Source organism: Brachyistius frenatus, unplaced genomic scaffold (assembly GCF_029030835.1).
Source record: "Brachyistius frenatus isolate BFR_SWC_R1_liver_20210118 unplaced genomic scaffold, ASM2903083v1 Contig_30, whole genome shotgun sequence".
NCBI lineage: Eukaryota > Metazoa > Chordata > Actinopteri > Embiotocidae > Brachyistius > Brachyistius frenatus.
Genome location: NW_027210629.1, coordinates 396,694 through 415,440, shown reverse-complemented (window position 1 = coordinate 415,440; position 18,747 = coordinate 396,694). Strand labels below are relative to the sequence as shown.

Sequence of the window (18,747 nt, the reverse complement as noted above, 5' to 3'; positions counted from 1 at the left end):
GGAAGAGAGGGAACTAACTTCATCAGTGGGGGGCAGTGGAGGGCAGCAGAAAGCTTTAGAGGAGCCTAACCTGCTTCAAATTCACATGATGCCAAGTGGTGCCTTTACGGATAATAGGAAATGTTTGAAGAATGAAGGCAAATTGTTAAAAAAAAAAAAAAAAAAAAAAAAAAAAAAAAAAAAAAGGGGGGGGGGACAAATGGGACTCGACACTGGGGTGATGAAATCTCACTTATGGTATGTCCATATATGGCATTTGTCGGGTTATAGCGTTTTGGGTATTTCTATAAGTACCGGTAAATGTTTTTTTGAATATACAACATTTATAACCAAATTAGAGATCGATTATAACAGGATATTTATTCCGCCAATGCAGTGTAAAGTATTTACTTACCATTCAGCCGACAAAATAAAGGATAACAAAATCTCAGTTTACTCTCTTAAGCCTTTGACTTCGTCCAAAATCGCACGTCAAACCAGGATAGTGCGCGGAAAGAGGACTTTACGAAGCGTCCGTGAAAGCAACACGAGTTGTCGCCATCATCACAGCCAGTGAGTGTCCTCCTATCCAGCAAGGTGCCTCACTTTGGGCGGCTAAGTACCGAGTACCCTATTCACTCTGCGTTTAACCGGACCATTTCGGTATACACCTTTGCGCCTTTGGTGCCATGAAAGGATTCCGGTTTTTCGTGGTTTCCCTGGTGCTTTCTGCGTCTTTGCTGTGCACGGCCGAAGCGGGGAGGAGCAGGACCAGCAACCAGAACAGCTTCCGACGGGCAGCTAATGGCATCTACCAGACTCTGAGCAGCGTTTTCGGAGAGGACAACATCAGAGGGTTGTACAAGGTGAGTGAGGCCGTTTCGTGCCATGATTGCGCGGCAGGCATGCTTCGTTCGAGCGGCTTGCAGCAGGTGTCCGGCAGGGAGGCGGTCTGAGCCTGGCGAACAGAAAAGAAGCGCGCCCGGGCCTGCCCAGCCATTTTTGCGGATGCCATTTTGAAAAAAATGTGCCCTTATATATTAGTCGACGTAGCGCTGTTGTACATGCATGACTGTGGTTTGCATACGAGCATTTTGATGTCGGTATTTTGTTGTGAAACCGATTCATTTATCGTACTCAGTCCATCCGCGAGTGCATCTCTGGAAAGCCATACAAATGTCAAACAGCTGTTTCTCTAAGTGCACTTCCTCTCTCGTTGAGGAGAAAGCTGCTTGTGTGCTCTCATTGGCCCTGCTGCATTTCCTGCATTTCCAAATTAAAATGTTATTTTCCGGCGTTTAGCCGACAAACCAAACCGAATTGACATCATGTTTGGCTACCACGTGGTCATCTTCCTCTGGCAGCTTCAGCTACTGTCGAGAACATGTTGAAATTCACTCATTTACATGTGTAGTCTTCATAGTACTCTGATGTAGTTTGACCTAGTCTCTTGTATTAGACTGCTTTTAAACTGATACTGACTCGTCACGAGCAAAGGGAGTGGTTCCTATGAAGACTCTTGTCATGGTGGGGTAAAGCCACTTGATCCTGTTATAATGTTTAAAATCGGTTACCGATATAGCAGCACCAGTGGTGGAAGAAGTATTGAGAAGTACAGTGATGTGAAAATACTTCGTTACAAGTCAAATCCATGCATTAAGTAAAAGTACTAGCAGCAAACTGTAGTTAAAGTATTAAAGCAAAAGAAAACATTGTAATGTCAGATCAAAAGGTGTTATGTCATGTTTAAATCGATACTGTAGGTAGTAGCTGACGGGCTACTGTAAATACCTAAAGACCTAAATATTTGTCATGATGATTGATTTAGTTACTTTAAACTAATGTTGGACATTTTTTAGTATTGTTTGTTTTTTGTTGTTGTTGGTTTGTTTCAGTTACTGTGCCAAGATAATTCCTTCTGTAAACAGTTAAAGGTAAACCTTTAATGTATGGATGAGACACAAACTAACCACACTCCACTTTCTTTCATTATTTCTCAGTTCTTCTCCAAAGCAACGGAGCGGTTCGTCCATGGAGTTGACTCTTTTCTGGACACCGTCTGGAAGATCTGGTCAGATCTGCTGGATGTGATGGGCATTGACTGTAAGTCTTTAAATGTATATTCTAGCGATGCACAATATTTGATCTTTGCAGACATCTAATAGGCAGATATTTCCAGTTCATTTGGCTAATTGCAGATACTAATATATTCACCAATTTCTTCCACCAAATTGCAGAGAACACCAAGTCTCTCCTGTAGTGGAGTGAACAGATTATCATGCCAACTCTTATTGTGACGGCCCACTGGCAGATGCAGACGTAATGCATTTCAAAATATACACATTTAATTACAAGAGAAGTGTTGAGCACTTAGGCATGATTGAAGCAGCATTTTACCAGCCTGTCATATCAGCAGAATTGTTCATTTTATGCCGAGGCAGGTATTTCATTTCAAAACATTTATTGTATGGTTTGGTTGGTGCCAATATTATTGTACGTCCCCAGTATATTCATAACATTTCAGTAAGAAATGTCAGTGATGTATACAGGTAGACAAAAAGTGAAACATGAAGAAATTTGAAATGCCCTGAAGTGAAGTCGGCCCTCCCAGCTTCCAGAGAGCATCAACTGCGTTTAGGATTTCTTGTAGGTATATATATATATATATATTTTTTTTTTTAACAACTTTAACTTCCTCTTGTCCCTCTCTCGCTCTCGCCTGCGCAGCCTCAAACCTCAGCCACTACTTCAGCCCCACATCGCTCACCAACTCCCCAGCACGTGCCCTGCTCCTGGTTGCCGCTGTGCTCTTGGCCTACTGGTTCCTTTCTATGTTCCTCGGGGGTTTCTTTTACCTGCTGCACGTTGTGTTTGGACGCTTCTTCTGGCTGGCACGTGTCACCCTCTTTGCCCTGTCCTGCCTCTACATCCTGCAGAAGTTTGAGGGTGACCCTGAGCGCGCAGTGCTGCCGCTGTGCTTTGTCATGGCTGTGTACTTCATGACGGGGCCCGTGGGAACGTACTGGCGCCGGGGAGGCGGGGCAGGTTCACTGGAAGAGAAAATTGACCACCTGGACACTCAGATCAGGCTGCTCAACATCAGGCTGAGCCGTGTCATGGACAGCCTGGAACGCACTGGGGACCAGTAGACTTCCTGTATGTTGAAGGGTGAGTTTGGGGGGAGGGTTGAAGAAACACCAGATGTATTTGGTAACAGAATACTGTTTCCTGTGCACATCTGAAGCAACACAACTTCTGGGTATTTACACCTCTATTGTCAAATGGGGACAACAAAACTAGATTTGAATACAGTATTTTAACAACCTGAGTTGATTTTAGTGAAGAGATAAGTAAAAATCCTCAGAGGCTTGGACGGATGACGTGGAGCTTACACAAATCAACCAAACAACTTATTTTTTGTCTCAAAGCTTTGGAAGGTTTTTCTACATCTCTGAGCAAGTAATCAGAGAGATGTCAGAGGTTTTCTAAATGCCGGTCTAATTCTACACCAAATTAGAGTTAAAATGTTGGTGTTTGCTTAAACACCGTCAATGCTTGTGCTAAATAAATGAGCATATTTTATGTACGCTTGTTTATTTTGATCCTTGTAAATAACCTGGGGGTTAAGACTCTGTTTTGTCCACACATTTTTTTCCCCTCTTTTTGAAACCACTGACTAGGAAGGGGCGGGGTTTATGATACCAGGGACCGATGCAAACATTGTCATTTCTAATGTGTAAAATCTTCAAGATGTCTGATAGTTGTCCCTAGTAAGATTTTATTTATTCCATTTTCCATCCAAAGTGTTGAAATCATGTAGATCTAGTATATTTCGTTGAGTCACCGTTCCATAGTGACAATAGTTTAACATCAGGACCTCTTTTTCCTAATATGTGTGTGTGTTTGTGCATGAGCAAATGCATCTCAATGACTTACTTGAATGTGTGTGTGTGTGTGTGTGTGTGTGTGTGTGTGCTTGTGTGAGGGTCAAGCTTATGAAATGGAAAAGCATTGTATTAAAAGTCACCATCAGACTTGGGGAAAATGCAGACAGGCAGCAATATCTCAGGGACTCACCCATAGACTGTATGGATTCACCCAACACGTACGTCGAACTGAAATGAGATATCAAGAATATTAAAATCATGTCTTGATGTCTTTGAGTCTCGTCACAGTTCAGATATGGTTTCACTTTTTTTGTTATTTACAATCCTTGTGTTTTTGCCTTGTTTGATTCATGTCTGATGCCATGATCAAATCCAGCTTTTCATTCATGATTTTGATACTAGCGTGGAATTATTGTAGAGATCTGAACTGTAGCTAGTGCTTCTAAGAGTTAAATTGATAAATAGCGTTGTTTTTTTTAACAAATGCAGGAAGCTATTTATCCAAAAACAAAAAATCACCTAGGTCCTTTGAGTCACACAACACTGGCTTGAAATCTGTCTTGACACAAACACATCATTATGGGTTTGCAATTTTAGTCAGGTATAAATTATATTTGTTTGTCAACTTGGTTTCAGATTAAACGAGGTCCAGTGCCTTTGATCCTGTGGGGGGGGGGGGGGGGGGATTATGGCACAAAACCATTTCACCGTGCTTTTTTTTTTTTTTTTTTTTACAATTTATCCATGCTAGTATGTGATCATATCTCTTACCAGTATTCAATTTGCAGTAAACGACCGGCCTGATTGACTCGTGCAGTATGAGAATCTTTTAAAAACATTCTTTGTGTGCATCAGTGCAGCCCTCTAGTTCGTTAGGACTTTTTATATGTTTATTTCTGCCATTGTTTTTCTCATTGTGTATTGTCATAAGAGAATGTTTTCTATTCCCCGTCACTGTGGCATATCCTTGTCTACTTACATCCCCCTGTTTCCCTTTTTCAGTTCATTATGTCTATACTGCATAAACATGGTTTTATAGAAATGACCCTAATGCTGTGCAGATTTTTTTTTGGAGGGGGGGGAGGGGGGGACAACTTGGTGCTTTCCGTGTGTAATGAGAAAAATCGACTAAACAACGGCCAATATTGATACGCATGACATTCACATCCTCAGCAACTACCAGCTATGGGATGTATTTCTCATTTCATTCAATAGTAAGGGTACAATGTTAACATTTTTCTCGGAGAAGAAAGATGTTGTATCACTCCAATATCAGGTACAGACACGTACATGGACTCTGGATACTTTCCAGCACAGTTTGATGATTTCCAGTGCATGTGGATTTTCATGTGCTCAGTACAATGGCTATATTTCTATATTAGATCTGTTGTTTTGACTTGCAAATTTATTATGAAATAAAGGCTGAGTGCGAGCAAAATTCTAAACAAAATATACATTACGTACAAAAGATATTTGAAACTATGTGTATTAGTTGTTTGTACATTTTGTCATATTTTGCCCAAACATGTCAAGCTTGCAGTAAACCACCCCAGGTAGCCCATATATCCAGTGTCATCTGGGTGTTTCTTGCATGTTTTTATGCCTCTTAATATTAAGATATATTACAATATATATATACATGTTGACTGCCCAGGTAGAGAGCTCTTACAAAATGTGATGAATTAGCCAACTTGATTATATTTGGAATTTTATAACGATAAGTTTCGGTTTTCTGTAGAATGGAAGTTAACATTTGCACTGAACCGTGTCAACCAAATTATCCCACTTGAGAAGGCTGTTTGTCATTACAGGACTAAACTAAACACACTCTCTCTCCTCCCGTTCCAGCAGTGCTGTCTGTGTTTCCGACACGCTGGCACATTTTTAAATACGGTGAATAAAAAGGGTATTTTTTTTTTATTTTTTTTCCATTTGCAGAGGGGCAGCTCACTTTTGAGAAGGACTTGATTCTGGTGTCATGTAAGGTTAGCCTATCAGTCTGTAGCCAATGATCTGCGTGTGTTTAACTAATGTGTGATCTAAGAAGGTGTTCACTGAATCATGTATGTTATTTATGATGGATCAGGGCATTGTTGTTTGGTAGTTCAATCCTAAACATGTGATACCGTACTTCACTTACTACAGGATTTTCAGAGGTGTTTATAAAATCTTGTATTTTAAGACACTGAAAACTGTTCAAGAAAAATGAACTATAAGTGAAACTGTTACTTTTCAAACGGTACGCTGTTCTCTCATCTTAAACGTACTCAAAAGGCTCCAAGAGCGAGACTTTATCCTCCCTCTGAGATACCATGGAAGAGACAGTGAGTACTTTTAAGTTGCCACTAGTTGTAGATCTGTTCATGTATCACTTGTTATCACTTAGATGCTGAAAGATGGCAGTGGATCTTTTTGTTGGCATCTCTCGGCACCAGATTGAATGTTCCATTCAGACCATATTTATTCCTTGTTAAGAGTGTCGTTTGAATGACTTGTAATTCTGTTCATTTTAATGCACTGTATCCTACGTATTCCTATTATTCCATGTACTGTAGCCTGCTTTTTATAATATTCTGTGCCAATTATTTGTATTTGTCGATTTTTGACTAGATGCAGATTTTTTTTTCATGTCACCAATTAACATTTTTAGACCTTTTTTTATCTGAATATTTCTGTACTTAAGTGATGTGGCAAGAGCCAAACTGTTCTGCCTGCTGTTGTTTTCTGACTGTGTCTTTATGAAAAGCTGTTGGTGGGAAAGTGATTTTTTTTTTTTGAGTGAAACTGAGGTCCAGATTTGAATAAATTAAACACCACAGTATGACTGAGTGTCTTCCACTTTCTGACTCATTACTTATTTCATGGAGATGTGATTTCTCTCGTGTGTGTGTGTGTGTGTGTTTGTAAAACAGGGCGAAAGCTCTTAAATCAAAATAATGAGAATAATTTCAGCAAAAACAAAAGTGTATGCAAGCACGTAGAACCTTTGACAGTGCATCCACAAGTGTACAGTCTATTATATCTGAGATTAAATGTTTCTTTAAAGTTTCAACTTCTTTTCGATCACCTGAAAAATCACTTAAGATTCTTTTTTGTAGCATTTATAGTATTTGGTGATAAATAGCTAACAATGATATTTCTGGGACTAGGTGGTACTACTACATTTCGGGTGATTACTAAAATCCCATAGTTTTAGAATTATTTTTTTTTTTTTTTTTTATCAAGAGCTAAAAACAAGTATTCAATGATCTGTTGTGGCTTTAGTTTTGCCTGCACACATACATACATGCATACATAAAATGTACACACTAATGATAACCAATTCTCTTACTGTAAGAAAGTGAGCTAAAAAGCATTATTGATAAATTAATAAAGATTACAAAGAGCTGGTAAAAAAAAAAAAAAAAAAAACAGTGAGCCTCTTACCAGACTGCCATGGTGCCCTTGAGCAAAACAATTTATGTGATACAGTTCCAGTGAAAATTGGCCAGTGACTGGAAACAGAAAACAGGTTTTACACACTTTGATGATTCAACTTTTAAAACAGTGACATGACAGGTGAAAGTTAGACTCTCACATACGTTAAAGAGAGCAATTTATTTCTTTTAGATCTGTTTTGATTTGTAATTGGATGCGTTTCTTGCAGTGTAAGCTTATGAATGATTCATTAGAGCCGCTGGATGTTAACCAAGTTGTAACCAAGTTAAAAATCTCAGCTGACATAATGAACAAGATGTGGCAAAGATTTACATCTGTTCATAGCATGCCTTATTTATGTCTTTATCGTAAGCTATATAAAATCAAATTGACTGCTCATGTTTAAAGTGACAAATACCCAAAGAAAACTAAATCTTGTGTATACACAAATGTCGGATCACCCCTTGTTCACTACTGCTAGTAATGTTTTGACAGTCTTCCAGCAGACGTAAGTTTTTTTTTTTTATTGTGCCTCTCAGTTGTCTGTAATCTGTTGTTGCTGCTTCTCATCTGCCTGAAACAAACCAGATTTTAGTAAATGCTAAACCAACAAAACAGTATCTCTTTAGATTTGCATCCATGTGCTGTATTTAGAAGCACTTGAAGCACATTACCTCTCAACTAGGTATTTGATCCATCTGCTGACCTGACCATTTTGTCCCTCTGTTTTCACATGGAACTGGATGATGGAGCAGCCACTGTCTGAGGGAAAGATGGTCGCCTGGATCTCTATAAATCTTGATTAAACAATATATTAAGTAAACAACTGGTAGTAGGTTTTATGTTGACAGGTTGTAGGAAAACTTTATTTTGAATTTGCAATATTTTTTTATTCCCATTTGTGTATTTAAACAGTATTTTGTCAAAAAAGGGAATTACTCTGGTATTTTGCATAGTAGTTTTAAAATGGACATATATTGGCTATCAGCACAAAACATCCACTATGAGCAGTTTTTTGTTAAAAATATCAGAATCTGTATCTTTAGAAACCTTTATCAAATAAAATCTGCATGAAAACAAAGCATTTGTATACAGTCTTGTGTCATAGATATTCATTTGGTCTAACATTGGACATGTTAAAGCTGCAATACAAACTAATCAATATCATCAGCATACACGTATTCCTTAAAACTGTTTTGGTGGCTTTATAATTTGTTTGACAAACAAAACTGAAAGTCTGACTGTACCTACAAAATAACATTCAGAAAAAAACAAAAACTGATTGTCCTGCTCTAAGAGTGCTTCACCATTTCCAACGCCACTCCTGTTTTGGGCCCGCCTTAGTTGATATGGTAATTAAGTGCCTGAAGTTCTCGTACTGTTAATTAAACAAAACAAAACAAAAAACAGACATCCAGTGAATCTTTTGTGGCAACTGGTCATCCGGGCAGTTAAATTTTTCAAAAATATGTATTTCAAAACCACCACGTGATCACCAAGATTTATCAGTGCCACACAGTGACAGAAGTGTCCATGGTAGAAAGCTACCACCAAATACTACAAAATAAAAGAATCGAATCTCCTCTGCACCTGTAATTGACACGCCAACAGAAGCAATACAACATATGCATAAAGCATTCAGTCCGGTCCACTTACCTGTAAAAGTAAATCCCAGTTTTTTTTTTTGCTTGTCAACACTCAAAGCAAAGCTGGATCACCAGCCAGGCATAGCAGGCAATTTACACAGGAGCCCCAAACCACTAGTAGCACCAAAAGCCCCAGTGTGAGGGGTCTATTTTGGTAATTTAGTTAACTGGATAAGAACTTGAACTACTAAGTTACAATATCAACAAAGATGGGCCTTGCTGTATCAGTGAATTTTGTGGCTCCGTCTTTTAGAAGCACCATTTGCTCACATGGTACATATTGCTAAATAAAGTGTATTTGTATCCAAATCCAACGATATGGGAACCAACAGAAAATGTCTTCCCTGGGGCCCTCTACGAGGTCAATACGGCCATGACTCCAAGCATGATGTCTCCCCAGTTAAAAGGTGAAAAGCCCCACAGTCCAGTCCCCCAGAAGAGTAACATCCTTGGGCGTCCTCCGTTGGACAAAAGGTGCATTTTCTCCACACATCTCAATGCCATCTACTCCTTTTCTCATTGATCTCATCTCTCATTCCTCACGGTATGGCAGTCGAGTAGAGCAAAAATGTCTATAGAAAATTGTAAAAAAAACAAACAAGAATGAACTGACATGATGTCAGTGATACTGCTCGCTGAGTCACTGGCTGTTCACAGGTCAGAGTTACGAGTCACATTGTCAGAAACGTGCCACAACTTTAATGTCCAGGCAGCCTGCGCCACCTGAGCCGGCACCAGAGCCCTGAGCCTGGTGGCATCCCTGGTCCACTTGGATATGGTGGACGCCATTGTTGAAGCTGGCACACAGCAGATTGGCGGCATCACTCGGAGCCAGAGAAACCAGTGGGCCAGCACCGTCCAGAGACAATGTTCCGAAACAAACTGAACAGCAGATGACAGAGGGGAAGTTGGAGGAAAGTTAGTGTAAAAAAAAAAAAAAAAAAAAAACAGCGGTAGGTGTGTTTGTCTTCGTCCATGAGTGGGGGTATTACCTGCAGTGTTTTGATCCCAGATTTTGACAGAGCCGTCATGGGAGGATGTTGCTACTCGAGCTGTGCCACCAGGAGGCACAGGCAGAAACATGCAGCAGGCGGTGGTTTGGAGATGGCCTCTGTACTCCACCACTTTACAGCCAGGCTGACGCAGGTCCCAGAGCTAACAACACACAGACACAACTCTATTGATAACAAATGACAAGGCAATTCTAAATTTCAAAACTATATGCATAAACATTGGACACGTTTGAGATATTGGGAAAATAAAATGGTGAAAATCGATTTTCATGAGGGCGCCGACCCCTGGCTAGCTGGACCTTTGTTTTGGGTTGTATTCACCCACATTTCCTGTCTATATTGTCACTGTGACTATCAATAAAGGCATGAACGTTGATCTCATCAACAATGAAACAGACATGACATAAAATATGATCAAAATGCAAAAGGAAACTTTACAGACTTCGAAACAAGGTGATTCCACATGTAAAATATGTCAAACCCACAAGAAATAGATTCAGTGACCATAAGCACAAGGTCATGTCCAATCAGTGCTTAATTTGAGGGAGAAATAGGCATTTACTGAGTGGTCAATGGTGTCCCTGACGTAACAGTGCATGATTTTATACCAGCAGAGCTCAAAACAGTGAGGGCTTCCTTAATATTGACTTCATAAAACCCAGACAACAGATTACCGCACTGACAACCTCAACTCGTGTGTACAACCACACAAGCACCTCCAGTGGTCTCACCGTGGCCTCACAACCCTGGCCTCCAAAGCCATTGCTGCTGGACACCAAGTAGTAACCATTTGGAGAGACGTCACAGTGGGTCTGGATGTATTGCTTGGCTGGAAAAGTGTTGGTGACCTGCCATGCACGGCTGTCCCACACCCTGCACACATAAACAGACAAACGCTACTGTAGAGAGACACCCAAGTAAGAATATACTGTGCATACGCGTGTGCAGTATATAAATACTTGACCCAAGTATGTCATCTCAACAATGCACAACGTTTTGGCCACCCTTCATATTGCCCTGAGGGTCTTCTACTTTTAAACAGACGGGTGAGTACAACAGAACTTGTCTCGTACAGTCAAGGTGCTGAAGGTTTTAATTCTTTAACAAGGGCAATTCTGTTCCATACAAGCAGAACACAAAGTGAACACACCCTCAGTAGTTTAGTTTTATATAGCAGGATGAATTATCCAAATATCATTTGAAAATAAATCCTACATGTGCTCCTTTGTACCAATATTGAAAACATTTGGAGTCATTAGAAAACATTCTTAGTTTATAAATGTCCTGATTGCATGATATGATCAGTGTCTCATTATAAAGGGTTCAACATGACCAAGAGGTCAGGGTTCAGGGAGGTGAGCTAGGTGCCACTCTCCCAGGCTATTAGATGATAAAAGCAGCTGCTTGTATCATCAGAACCTACCAATCATTGTTTAGTTTAAGAAATAGACTTTTAGTGAGTGGCCAGTGGCATTCCTGCCCAGTAAAACAGAGGGTACTGGTATTTTATGACAGTTCAGGCACAATCCTAAGACTTAATATGATATTCTAATTGGCTACAGCATACTCGGTTATGTTCAAGTTTGTGGGACCAACTGATTTGCAGTCTTGATTGCAGCCTTTCAGTCAGAATACACATAAGACTTTATCTTATGTGTAATATTAAAGTCATACTAAGACAGACAGTTAACTCCAATGGCTATTTTTTTAATCTAAGCAATAATTTAGAGATGGGGTCAGGTCAGGAACAGGGACAGTGCTACAGGGTAAAGCCTCGGTGAAACAATCTATTCCCCAGTCCCAGTTACAGCCAAATGGGACTTGATCGTGCATTTGACTGATTAACAATCAGAGCTGTAATCTGCTGACACATGAAAATAAGAAAGACCAAACAGAATCCACTGGAATATACATTACATTTGTATTACACTGACAGGTAAAAAAAATTTTAAAAAAAAGGTTTTGACAGACATTAAGTATTCACATTTACAAAACTTTTGACCCTGCTTTGTTTCCAGATGAAGAATATTTCCTCACTGGTATCACAACTCCACAACACCTGCAATTGTTACATATTTTCCTATCAAGTTGAAATAATGTCCTGCAAACTTCAAACAAAAAGCATTTCCAGTGAATTTCACTGTTTGCGTCTCAACATTGTGCAGCTATAGGAAAAACTGCAGTCAAACATCTTTCTGTACCTTATGGTCTTATCCTCAGAGGTCTGGACTACTGAGGAGCTGGCTGGCACCCAACACACATGAGTCACCTGGACAGAGAGACCAGGAAAGTGGAAAATTTACACCTTGCAATGACATGAACACAGGATCTGAGTGAATGGTGTTTTGATTCTTTTTCTTGCATGCTCAGGTACACACCCAAGGCTGCCTACCATGCCTAAAGCAATTCTTATACACACCAAAGCACATGGTATTATTCTCACCAGGTTCCTTGAGACGTTGTGTCTCTGTTCACATTTTGCAGATTCTATATCCCACAGACACATCCAGTTGTCACGAGAACCGGTGCACAGCTTTCTCCCATCTACAAACCATAGTAAAAACAATTCCATGTACAGATATATTCGACATCATTTAAACAACAAGCATTTCTTAAGATCTGATTTAAAGCTCCTCTCAACTTCCAAAGAGCAGATCATTAATCAAACATAGAGGGCACTGTGCATACAATTACAATATCACATCAACAACTGAGATAGATGTACTTAGTTCCACAAAAGAAGTTCTGAAGAAATCTGTAATTCCAGCTTGTACCAACGTTCTTAGTAAATAGAACATCAGAAATGATAAACATATAATTCAGTCAAGTTGTGTGTAGCAGCATCATGAACATGTGATCAGTTCAAAGATATCCTCCTCAGCCTTCAATACCATCAGCCTTATTGAGAGGACTGTCACATCTTAAATTAGATCTTAGCAGGCCTGATGATGAACAACTCCACCTACAGTTTTGATAATACATATATTTTGTGTATTTAATGCTGCAGTGACAGGTGGCCAACAGGAACAGAGACATAAGTAGGAGGAGAGAATCATGGCTGAATTTTCCTGCTCTTTTTTGTTCCGAGATTTGTGAACTCTTTTCAGACAGTTCCCTGTTTTGGGATTGAAATGGCGTGCAACTGTGAATCAACTGATTGGGTAAATGGGTAAATAAGATGCTATCTGCACATAGATATGACAGAATATACTACATGAGTTGTATCACGCATTCTGACTAAATAGAAATCCCAGACTGGAAACTTTATCTTCAGCGCTATAAAAAGCTTTGAGACAACAGTTAAAACATTTACTAATTATTGACTCATTGTGTGTGTGTGTGTGTGTGTGTGTGTGTGTGTGTGTGTGTGTGTGTGTGTGTGTGTGTGTGTGTGTGTGTGTGTGTGTGTGTGTGTGTATGTACCTGGGCTGATAGCTAGTCCATTGACCACCAACTCATGCCCACAAAATTCCTGAATAGGTTCGTCCCCCTGGTTTAGGTCCCACATCAGGACAGTCTTGTCCCGTGAGGCACTAAAGATCCACGTACTACCAGGATAAGAAACCACCTGGTAGAGAGACGAAGGAAGGATTTAGAGGATATAAGACCAAAGGATGCGTACAAGTAAAATGTGTAACGGCTCTGAACAGCGTCACACCTTTATCAGTTTGCGCACACACACAGTATTGACGTTACCTTGGTAACCTCTCGGTTGTGACCCTGGAAGGACTGACACATCCGGCCTTGTTTCCAGTCGTACACCACCACAGCCTACAGGGGTGGACACACACACGCGCAAACACATGTCAATTCAGTCAGACAATAAGTCTCTAAAATGTTTTGCTTTCTTTGCATTAGGCACTCTGTGAGCTACTATTATTTTAAATCCCTTTCACAGTTAGATTTGTGACTTGAAGCTTTCTAAAAAGGTCAGACAAACAATTATTGGCAAAGCATTGATCAATCCTGTGATTAAATTCTGGATATATGGACTAATGTAATATACTAATACATATGTTAATTTACCTGGTCAGTCCCACCAGAAACACACAGATCTGGGCTAAGAGTTGTCACAGTGTTGATGGATCCATGATGAGCAGGTTCATACTGCACCACCTGACTGTCAAAGCTATTATCAGCCTTCTCCCCCTGAGACGCCCTGCACAGAAAACACCAGCAGTAAGAAACAATAAACACCCAAAACATATTGACATGTTTTTCATTCAAATCATGCTGGATGTCAAAGAAAAGGTTTTTTTCCCAAACATAATGGTGCCGATAATATTTTTCCTTACTTTTCTTTTATTACCGCACGAGATGAACATATTACATTCATACTAAGCATACTGATAGCACTTGTCTTCACACGATAATTTGAAGGTGTAAAATCTAATACTTTGTCGGTTTCATTACATATTCAAGAAGCTGCACGCTAACATCTTTGATGGTGTTTTATTCGTATTTTGGTAATACGCGTCTCACCTGTAGAGCTCAGACCTCTTGCGGAACTTGCTGTGTAGTTTACCCATGTCTGCCTAGGAACCTGCAGCCACACTGATAAACAGACACAAAAAGAAATGCTATCAAATTGGTGGGGGGCTGGGGGGGGGGGGCACGGGCACCATGACAACTAAATGTTGATGACTGCCTGTTGTAAGTGCCATGATGATGGGTGATGACTCAGGTCTTGTTGTAACCGTACAATACTTTGGTTCACGATCGCAATAATTTGATTGAGCATGCACTCGCTGTGAGAAATCAGCAGTACAGTGAATGATAAATGTATCATTTGTAATAAAATACATTCAGATTATTGTCGTAAATCGTAAATCCCTAAAACGAAATGATCAGTGCTTTGACTTGAGAGAGTGAGAAGCTTTAATGGTAAATCAGGTAAAATTCAATAACTTGATTTTGGTGCAAATCCATGGAGCCCGCATTGACTACCTCTCAGTAGTGCACAGTTAGGATCACGTGACTGCACTAAATCCTACAACACTCCAGCTACCCAGGTATTTATGCAAGGATTGTGTTTGTGGTCTTCAGCTCAGTATTCAAGACCACCATCCCAGAAGTCCTCTTCTCCACACTCAGAAACTTTCTGACAGGCAGAAAGCAGCCGGTGAGGCTGAGGAAAATCACATCCCGCACCCAAACAGTCAGCATCGGATCACCCCAGAGATGTCCCTGTACCACAATGACGTCACCTCCGGAAGACTGCCTGTTAAACTCCTGAAATTTGCTGACGACACACGAGAAATTGCCCTCATCAAAGAGGATAATGAGTGTGTGAACAGACAGGAGGCTGAACATCTGGCACCGTGGTGCAGGCAAAACAACTTACTATATGTATGTAAGGTCATTTATTCTCTACACAGCTCATATGGATTTCAGCACTCCTTGTATAAAATGTACAGGAAAAGTTCCCCTTGCATTGAGAGACGCTACACTCGGACTCTAAGCCCTCGGTAAAGATTTAATTCAATTTGAATAACGGAAAATACCAATATTCACGCTCAGTTGTAAATTCTACACTTTACTGTTTAACAATATTAAAATATGATTATAAACCATTTGCAAAGGCACAATTGACAACCTTACACCACACACAAAACACCTGTAAATACACGTTACTTATTCCGATTTTATTGCGTTGCTGTTGTTATCCCACTTCCAGTCTCCGTCCTGCCTTGTTTCTTACACCAGCACGTTTTACTCTTATTAATTTGGATATCAGCTGTTGAATGAGAACTGCCAAAGCAACTTCCTCGTGTGGAGTAACAGATTTGGCGAATAAACCGGATGATGTTCAGATTCACCTATGGACATGTATAGATATGTGTACATCCATCTATACGTATATCTTCTTCTTTTTTTTTCCCCCCACATTTTTTTTTTTTAATGCAAAATAGCTTACGTGAGACAGACTAGTGTAAAGGCAGATTAAACCACACAAACACTCGTTCTTACACATGCACAGCTAAGCTCCTCTCTCTCTCTCTCTCTCTCGATATACTGCCGTACCTCTCAAAACAAGCGACAGGAAGGAGAGGAATCAAATCCTATTAAGAGCCGCATCATTACTGTCACAAGGAATTAGTCACTCGAAAAACACCTGCTATGAACTGTGCTGATCATCATTAGGTAACAACACCCGCGGGATTTTAACCGTAGTTACTAATGGCGAAAAGCTGTTGACGAGTCGTGATACACAAAACTCCTGAAGAGGACCGGAGCAAAAAAAAAAAAAAAAAAAAAAAAAGTTCTTTACCTGTTGCTGGCAGGTGTGGTCGCTGGGCTTTTGCCGAGGCTTGGATAGCTAGCTCGCTAGCATGCTAACTAATCTTTATCTGCCATGCTAAGATAGACCTGTGCACTGGTAACACTAAAACGTGGTTGCGCGCGCGTTCAAACTCGGTTTTAGCCTTGTTAAAACGACAGCGAAGCGTTTCCAGCAGACAGCCATGGTGATACGTTGTCCTAACTGCGTGGAAAAAATGCACATAAGCACCTTTAAACTACAGCGGACCCATCCCTCCCTCCGTAGCGACCACAGAGCGACGCTTTCTCGTATCTAGGTGAGGGTGAGGTCACGTGACGCGGACGGGAAGTCACAGGAAGCTCTTTCTTTTACAAAATAAAAGTCTTGATTTTATTTACCATTGTTTCAACAACAACAACAAAATATTCATATTTCCGTTTTCACCGTTTATGCACAGTTTCTCTGGCAATGTGTCAACTCACATGAGTAGTGCCTGGTCAAGTCCGAATATTTATACATAGGATGAAATCAGTCAAGTGCGCTGGTTTATAACATAGCTGAAGTAATCTACCGGGGGGAACTGGATAAGAATTAAACTGCTGGACCATAGACCCTCCTGCTCTATGGGATTTGTCTCTACCATGTGAGTGCACCATGTAAGCAAAATATAAGCTGTAATAATTAAAGCATTAAAACCAAATTGTTCAAAACAGGGCCTCAAAACTAAGTAATATAGCAGAACCCCTACGACTTTAATCATCATCACTTGATTCTGTTCTTAAATGTAGCCTATATTACATTCCTTGGCAAAAATCCCAAGCAATATAAGAAGCACAAACCAGCTGCCACACAGTAATTTTATCCAGGTGGTAATTTAGCCTTGTGTAGGCTATACACTATTTCAGAGACTACACACTGACATCTGCATACACAGTTTATTGAAAAGACCGAGCATAACCTCACAGACATGTAGCTATTCACAGTTTGCCATGTCTCTACTCTCGCACAAGGTAATTGTAAAAGAAGGCAGTAGAAAAGTATTATCTTCTTTTCTTTGGTTGGATTTATGTTCTTTGGTTAAACATAAGTCCAAAATCAATATTTAACACAGTATGGCACTATTAACTGCTGTCATTCAACAAAATATTAAGTCATTTCATACAAGCATGATTTTACTTGATGAAAAATGAGCGGTGATGCAGTGATTACAGCATGGAACATGGTTTCTAAAAAGAGAATATCCTTTTTAAACATGATTATGCTGAATAACACTTAACAGGTTAAAATGTTACTGACCTCTGGCTGAGTGTCCCTTTAGAGAGCTTGTTGGTTGACCCTCATCACAGGCACAGGCTGAACGCCTCCCCAAGCTGCAAATCTGGGATGCGTCAGACAGGCACCTGCGACAGATAACGTTAATTCTCTAGGAAACATGTTACAGTTTTTCTTTTCATGTAATGTTTTCAGGTTCTTCAGTGTTGCTCCGATTTTTGTCTGCTTGGTATATGGGCCGTAAAGATAAGACCACCTTCGACTTCATGAGCTCGATTTAAACAAATGCATTAGATGCAATTAAGCAGAGTCACTGGGATGTCCCCATTTAAATGGTCTAAATGGGCCACTTAGTTAGGTTACAATCAACACTGCTCGATACCTACATGAGATGGCCTCAATTAAAACTTGTTTGCAGCAAAGAGTTTAAGTGTGTATAACTATAGTTCAGCTTTACAAAACTTTTACAAAGTATAAAATTTCAATAATTATTTCAATGTTAGTAAGTTTTCAAATATGGGTTTATATATGGCTATTCAAGTGACACGGTTCTCTAAAGTGCTGTTTTCTCTGCAGTCCATAACAAATACTTTAGTGCACAAGCACATGCTTAGGTAAAAAAAAAATGCGGTTCAAGTTTGCCTGTTGAAATGTTTGAGGTCCTCCAGTATAATGTATAATGTATAATCCTTTACTCACTTTAATGTGTCATTGAAATAAGGCAAAACAAAAGCAGCTCATAAAGACAAGTGTCTTCACTTTGCTATAATCTTTAACTCAGACTTAATGGTGCAGGACCCATTTGCCTGCCTCTCAGATTTATGTCATAGATTGTTGAAAGCATTAAAAGTGTGCTGTACAGCAGATCTTTTATGATGCTTTTAAAAAGTCACAGACTTTTTGGACAAATGCCCTTCTGCTCATTTACCAGAGACTTCTGTTTTCCATTTGAAGGTTTTTAGCTAATGATAGTAGCATGTGGCTATTTTCCAAACTAAGCAACAAAGCTGAATAGTGCAGAGAAGTGATTTGTTCATTCAGTAATACAGGTGGAACTTATCATGTGACCCACCAAGAAACAAAGCTGGAATCTTTTCAGGCAGGCCTTAAACACAAAAAGCTTTTAAACCAAAACTGACACATAAAGCTGGTCAACATGATTTGACAGTCATGGCTCTGGATCTTTTTTTAACATGTTGCTTGAAACTCAATCTCGTTACTGTATACATGTAGGGTCTAAAAAAAAAATCTGCTCATGGCCTGAATAAATG

General features: G+C 39.8%; 2 protein-coding genes across 2 annotated transcripts; one reads left to right on the top strand and one right to left on the bottom strand.

Moving 5' to 3' along the window:
• The first annotated feature begins 516 nt into the window (after positions 1 to 516).
• bri3bp (bri3 binding protein) lies at positions 517 to 6,687 on the top strand. Its single transcript, XM_069699425.1, has 3 exons — positions 517 to 845; positions 1,980 to 2,082; positions 2,707 to 6,687. Exons 1-3 carry the CDS (start codon positions 669 to 671, stop codon positions 3,126 to 3,128), a joined length of 702 nt encoding a protein of 233 aa, XP_069555526.1. The 5' UTR covers positions 517 to 668; the 3' UTR covers positions 3,129 to 6,687.
• Positions 6,688 to 7,464: 777 nt separating this feature from the next.
• wdr31 (WD repeat domain 31) lies at positions 7,465 to 16,476 on the bottom strand. Its single transcript, XM_069699399.1, has 10 exons — positions 16,214 to 16,476; positions 14,425 to 14,496; positions 13,969 to 14,101; positions 13,639 to 13,713; positions 13,366 to 13,510; positions 12,386 to 12,486; positions 12,144 to 12,211; positions 10,674 to 10,815; positions 9,922 to 10,084; positions 7,465 to 9,811 (listed from the first exon to the last, which is right to left on the bottom strand). Exons 2-10 carry the CDS (start codon positions 14,469 to 14,471, stop codon positions 9,609 to 9,611), a joined length of 1,077 nt encoding a protein of 358 aa, XP_069555500.1. The 5' UTR covers positions 14,472 to 14,496; positions 16,214 to 16,476; the 3' UTR covers positions 7,465 to 9,608.
• Between the last annotated feature and the right edge of the window lie 2,271 nt (positions 16,477 to 18,747).

Coding starts and splice junctions, on each gene's coding strand:
- wdr31 (XM_069699399.1), bottom strand. CDS start 14,471: ATGGGTAAACTACACAGCAAGTTCCGCAAGAGGTCTGAGCTCTACAG. Junction 10,085..10,673: donor GCCAGGGTTGTGAGGCCACG/GTGAGACCACTG, acceptor GTGTGTTGTTAG/CTCTGGGACCTGCGTCAGCC. Junction 9,812..9,921: donor CTGGGATCAAAACACTGCAG/GTAATACCCCCA, acceptor TCTGCTGTTCAG/TTTGTTTCGGAACATTGTCT.
- bri3bp (XM_069699425.1), top strand. CDS start 669: ATGAAAGGATTCCGGTTTTTCGTGGTTTCCCTGGTGCTTTCTGCGTCT. Junction 846..1,979: donor ACATCAGAGGGTTGTACAAG/GTGAGTGAGGCC, acceptor ATTATTTCTCAG/TTCTTCTCCAAAGCAACGGA. Junction 2,083..2,706: donor GGATGTGATGGGCATTGACT/GTAAGTCTTTAA, acceptor TCGCCTGCGCAG/CCTCAAACCTCAGCCACTAC.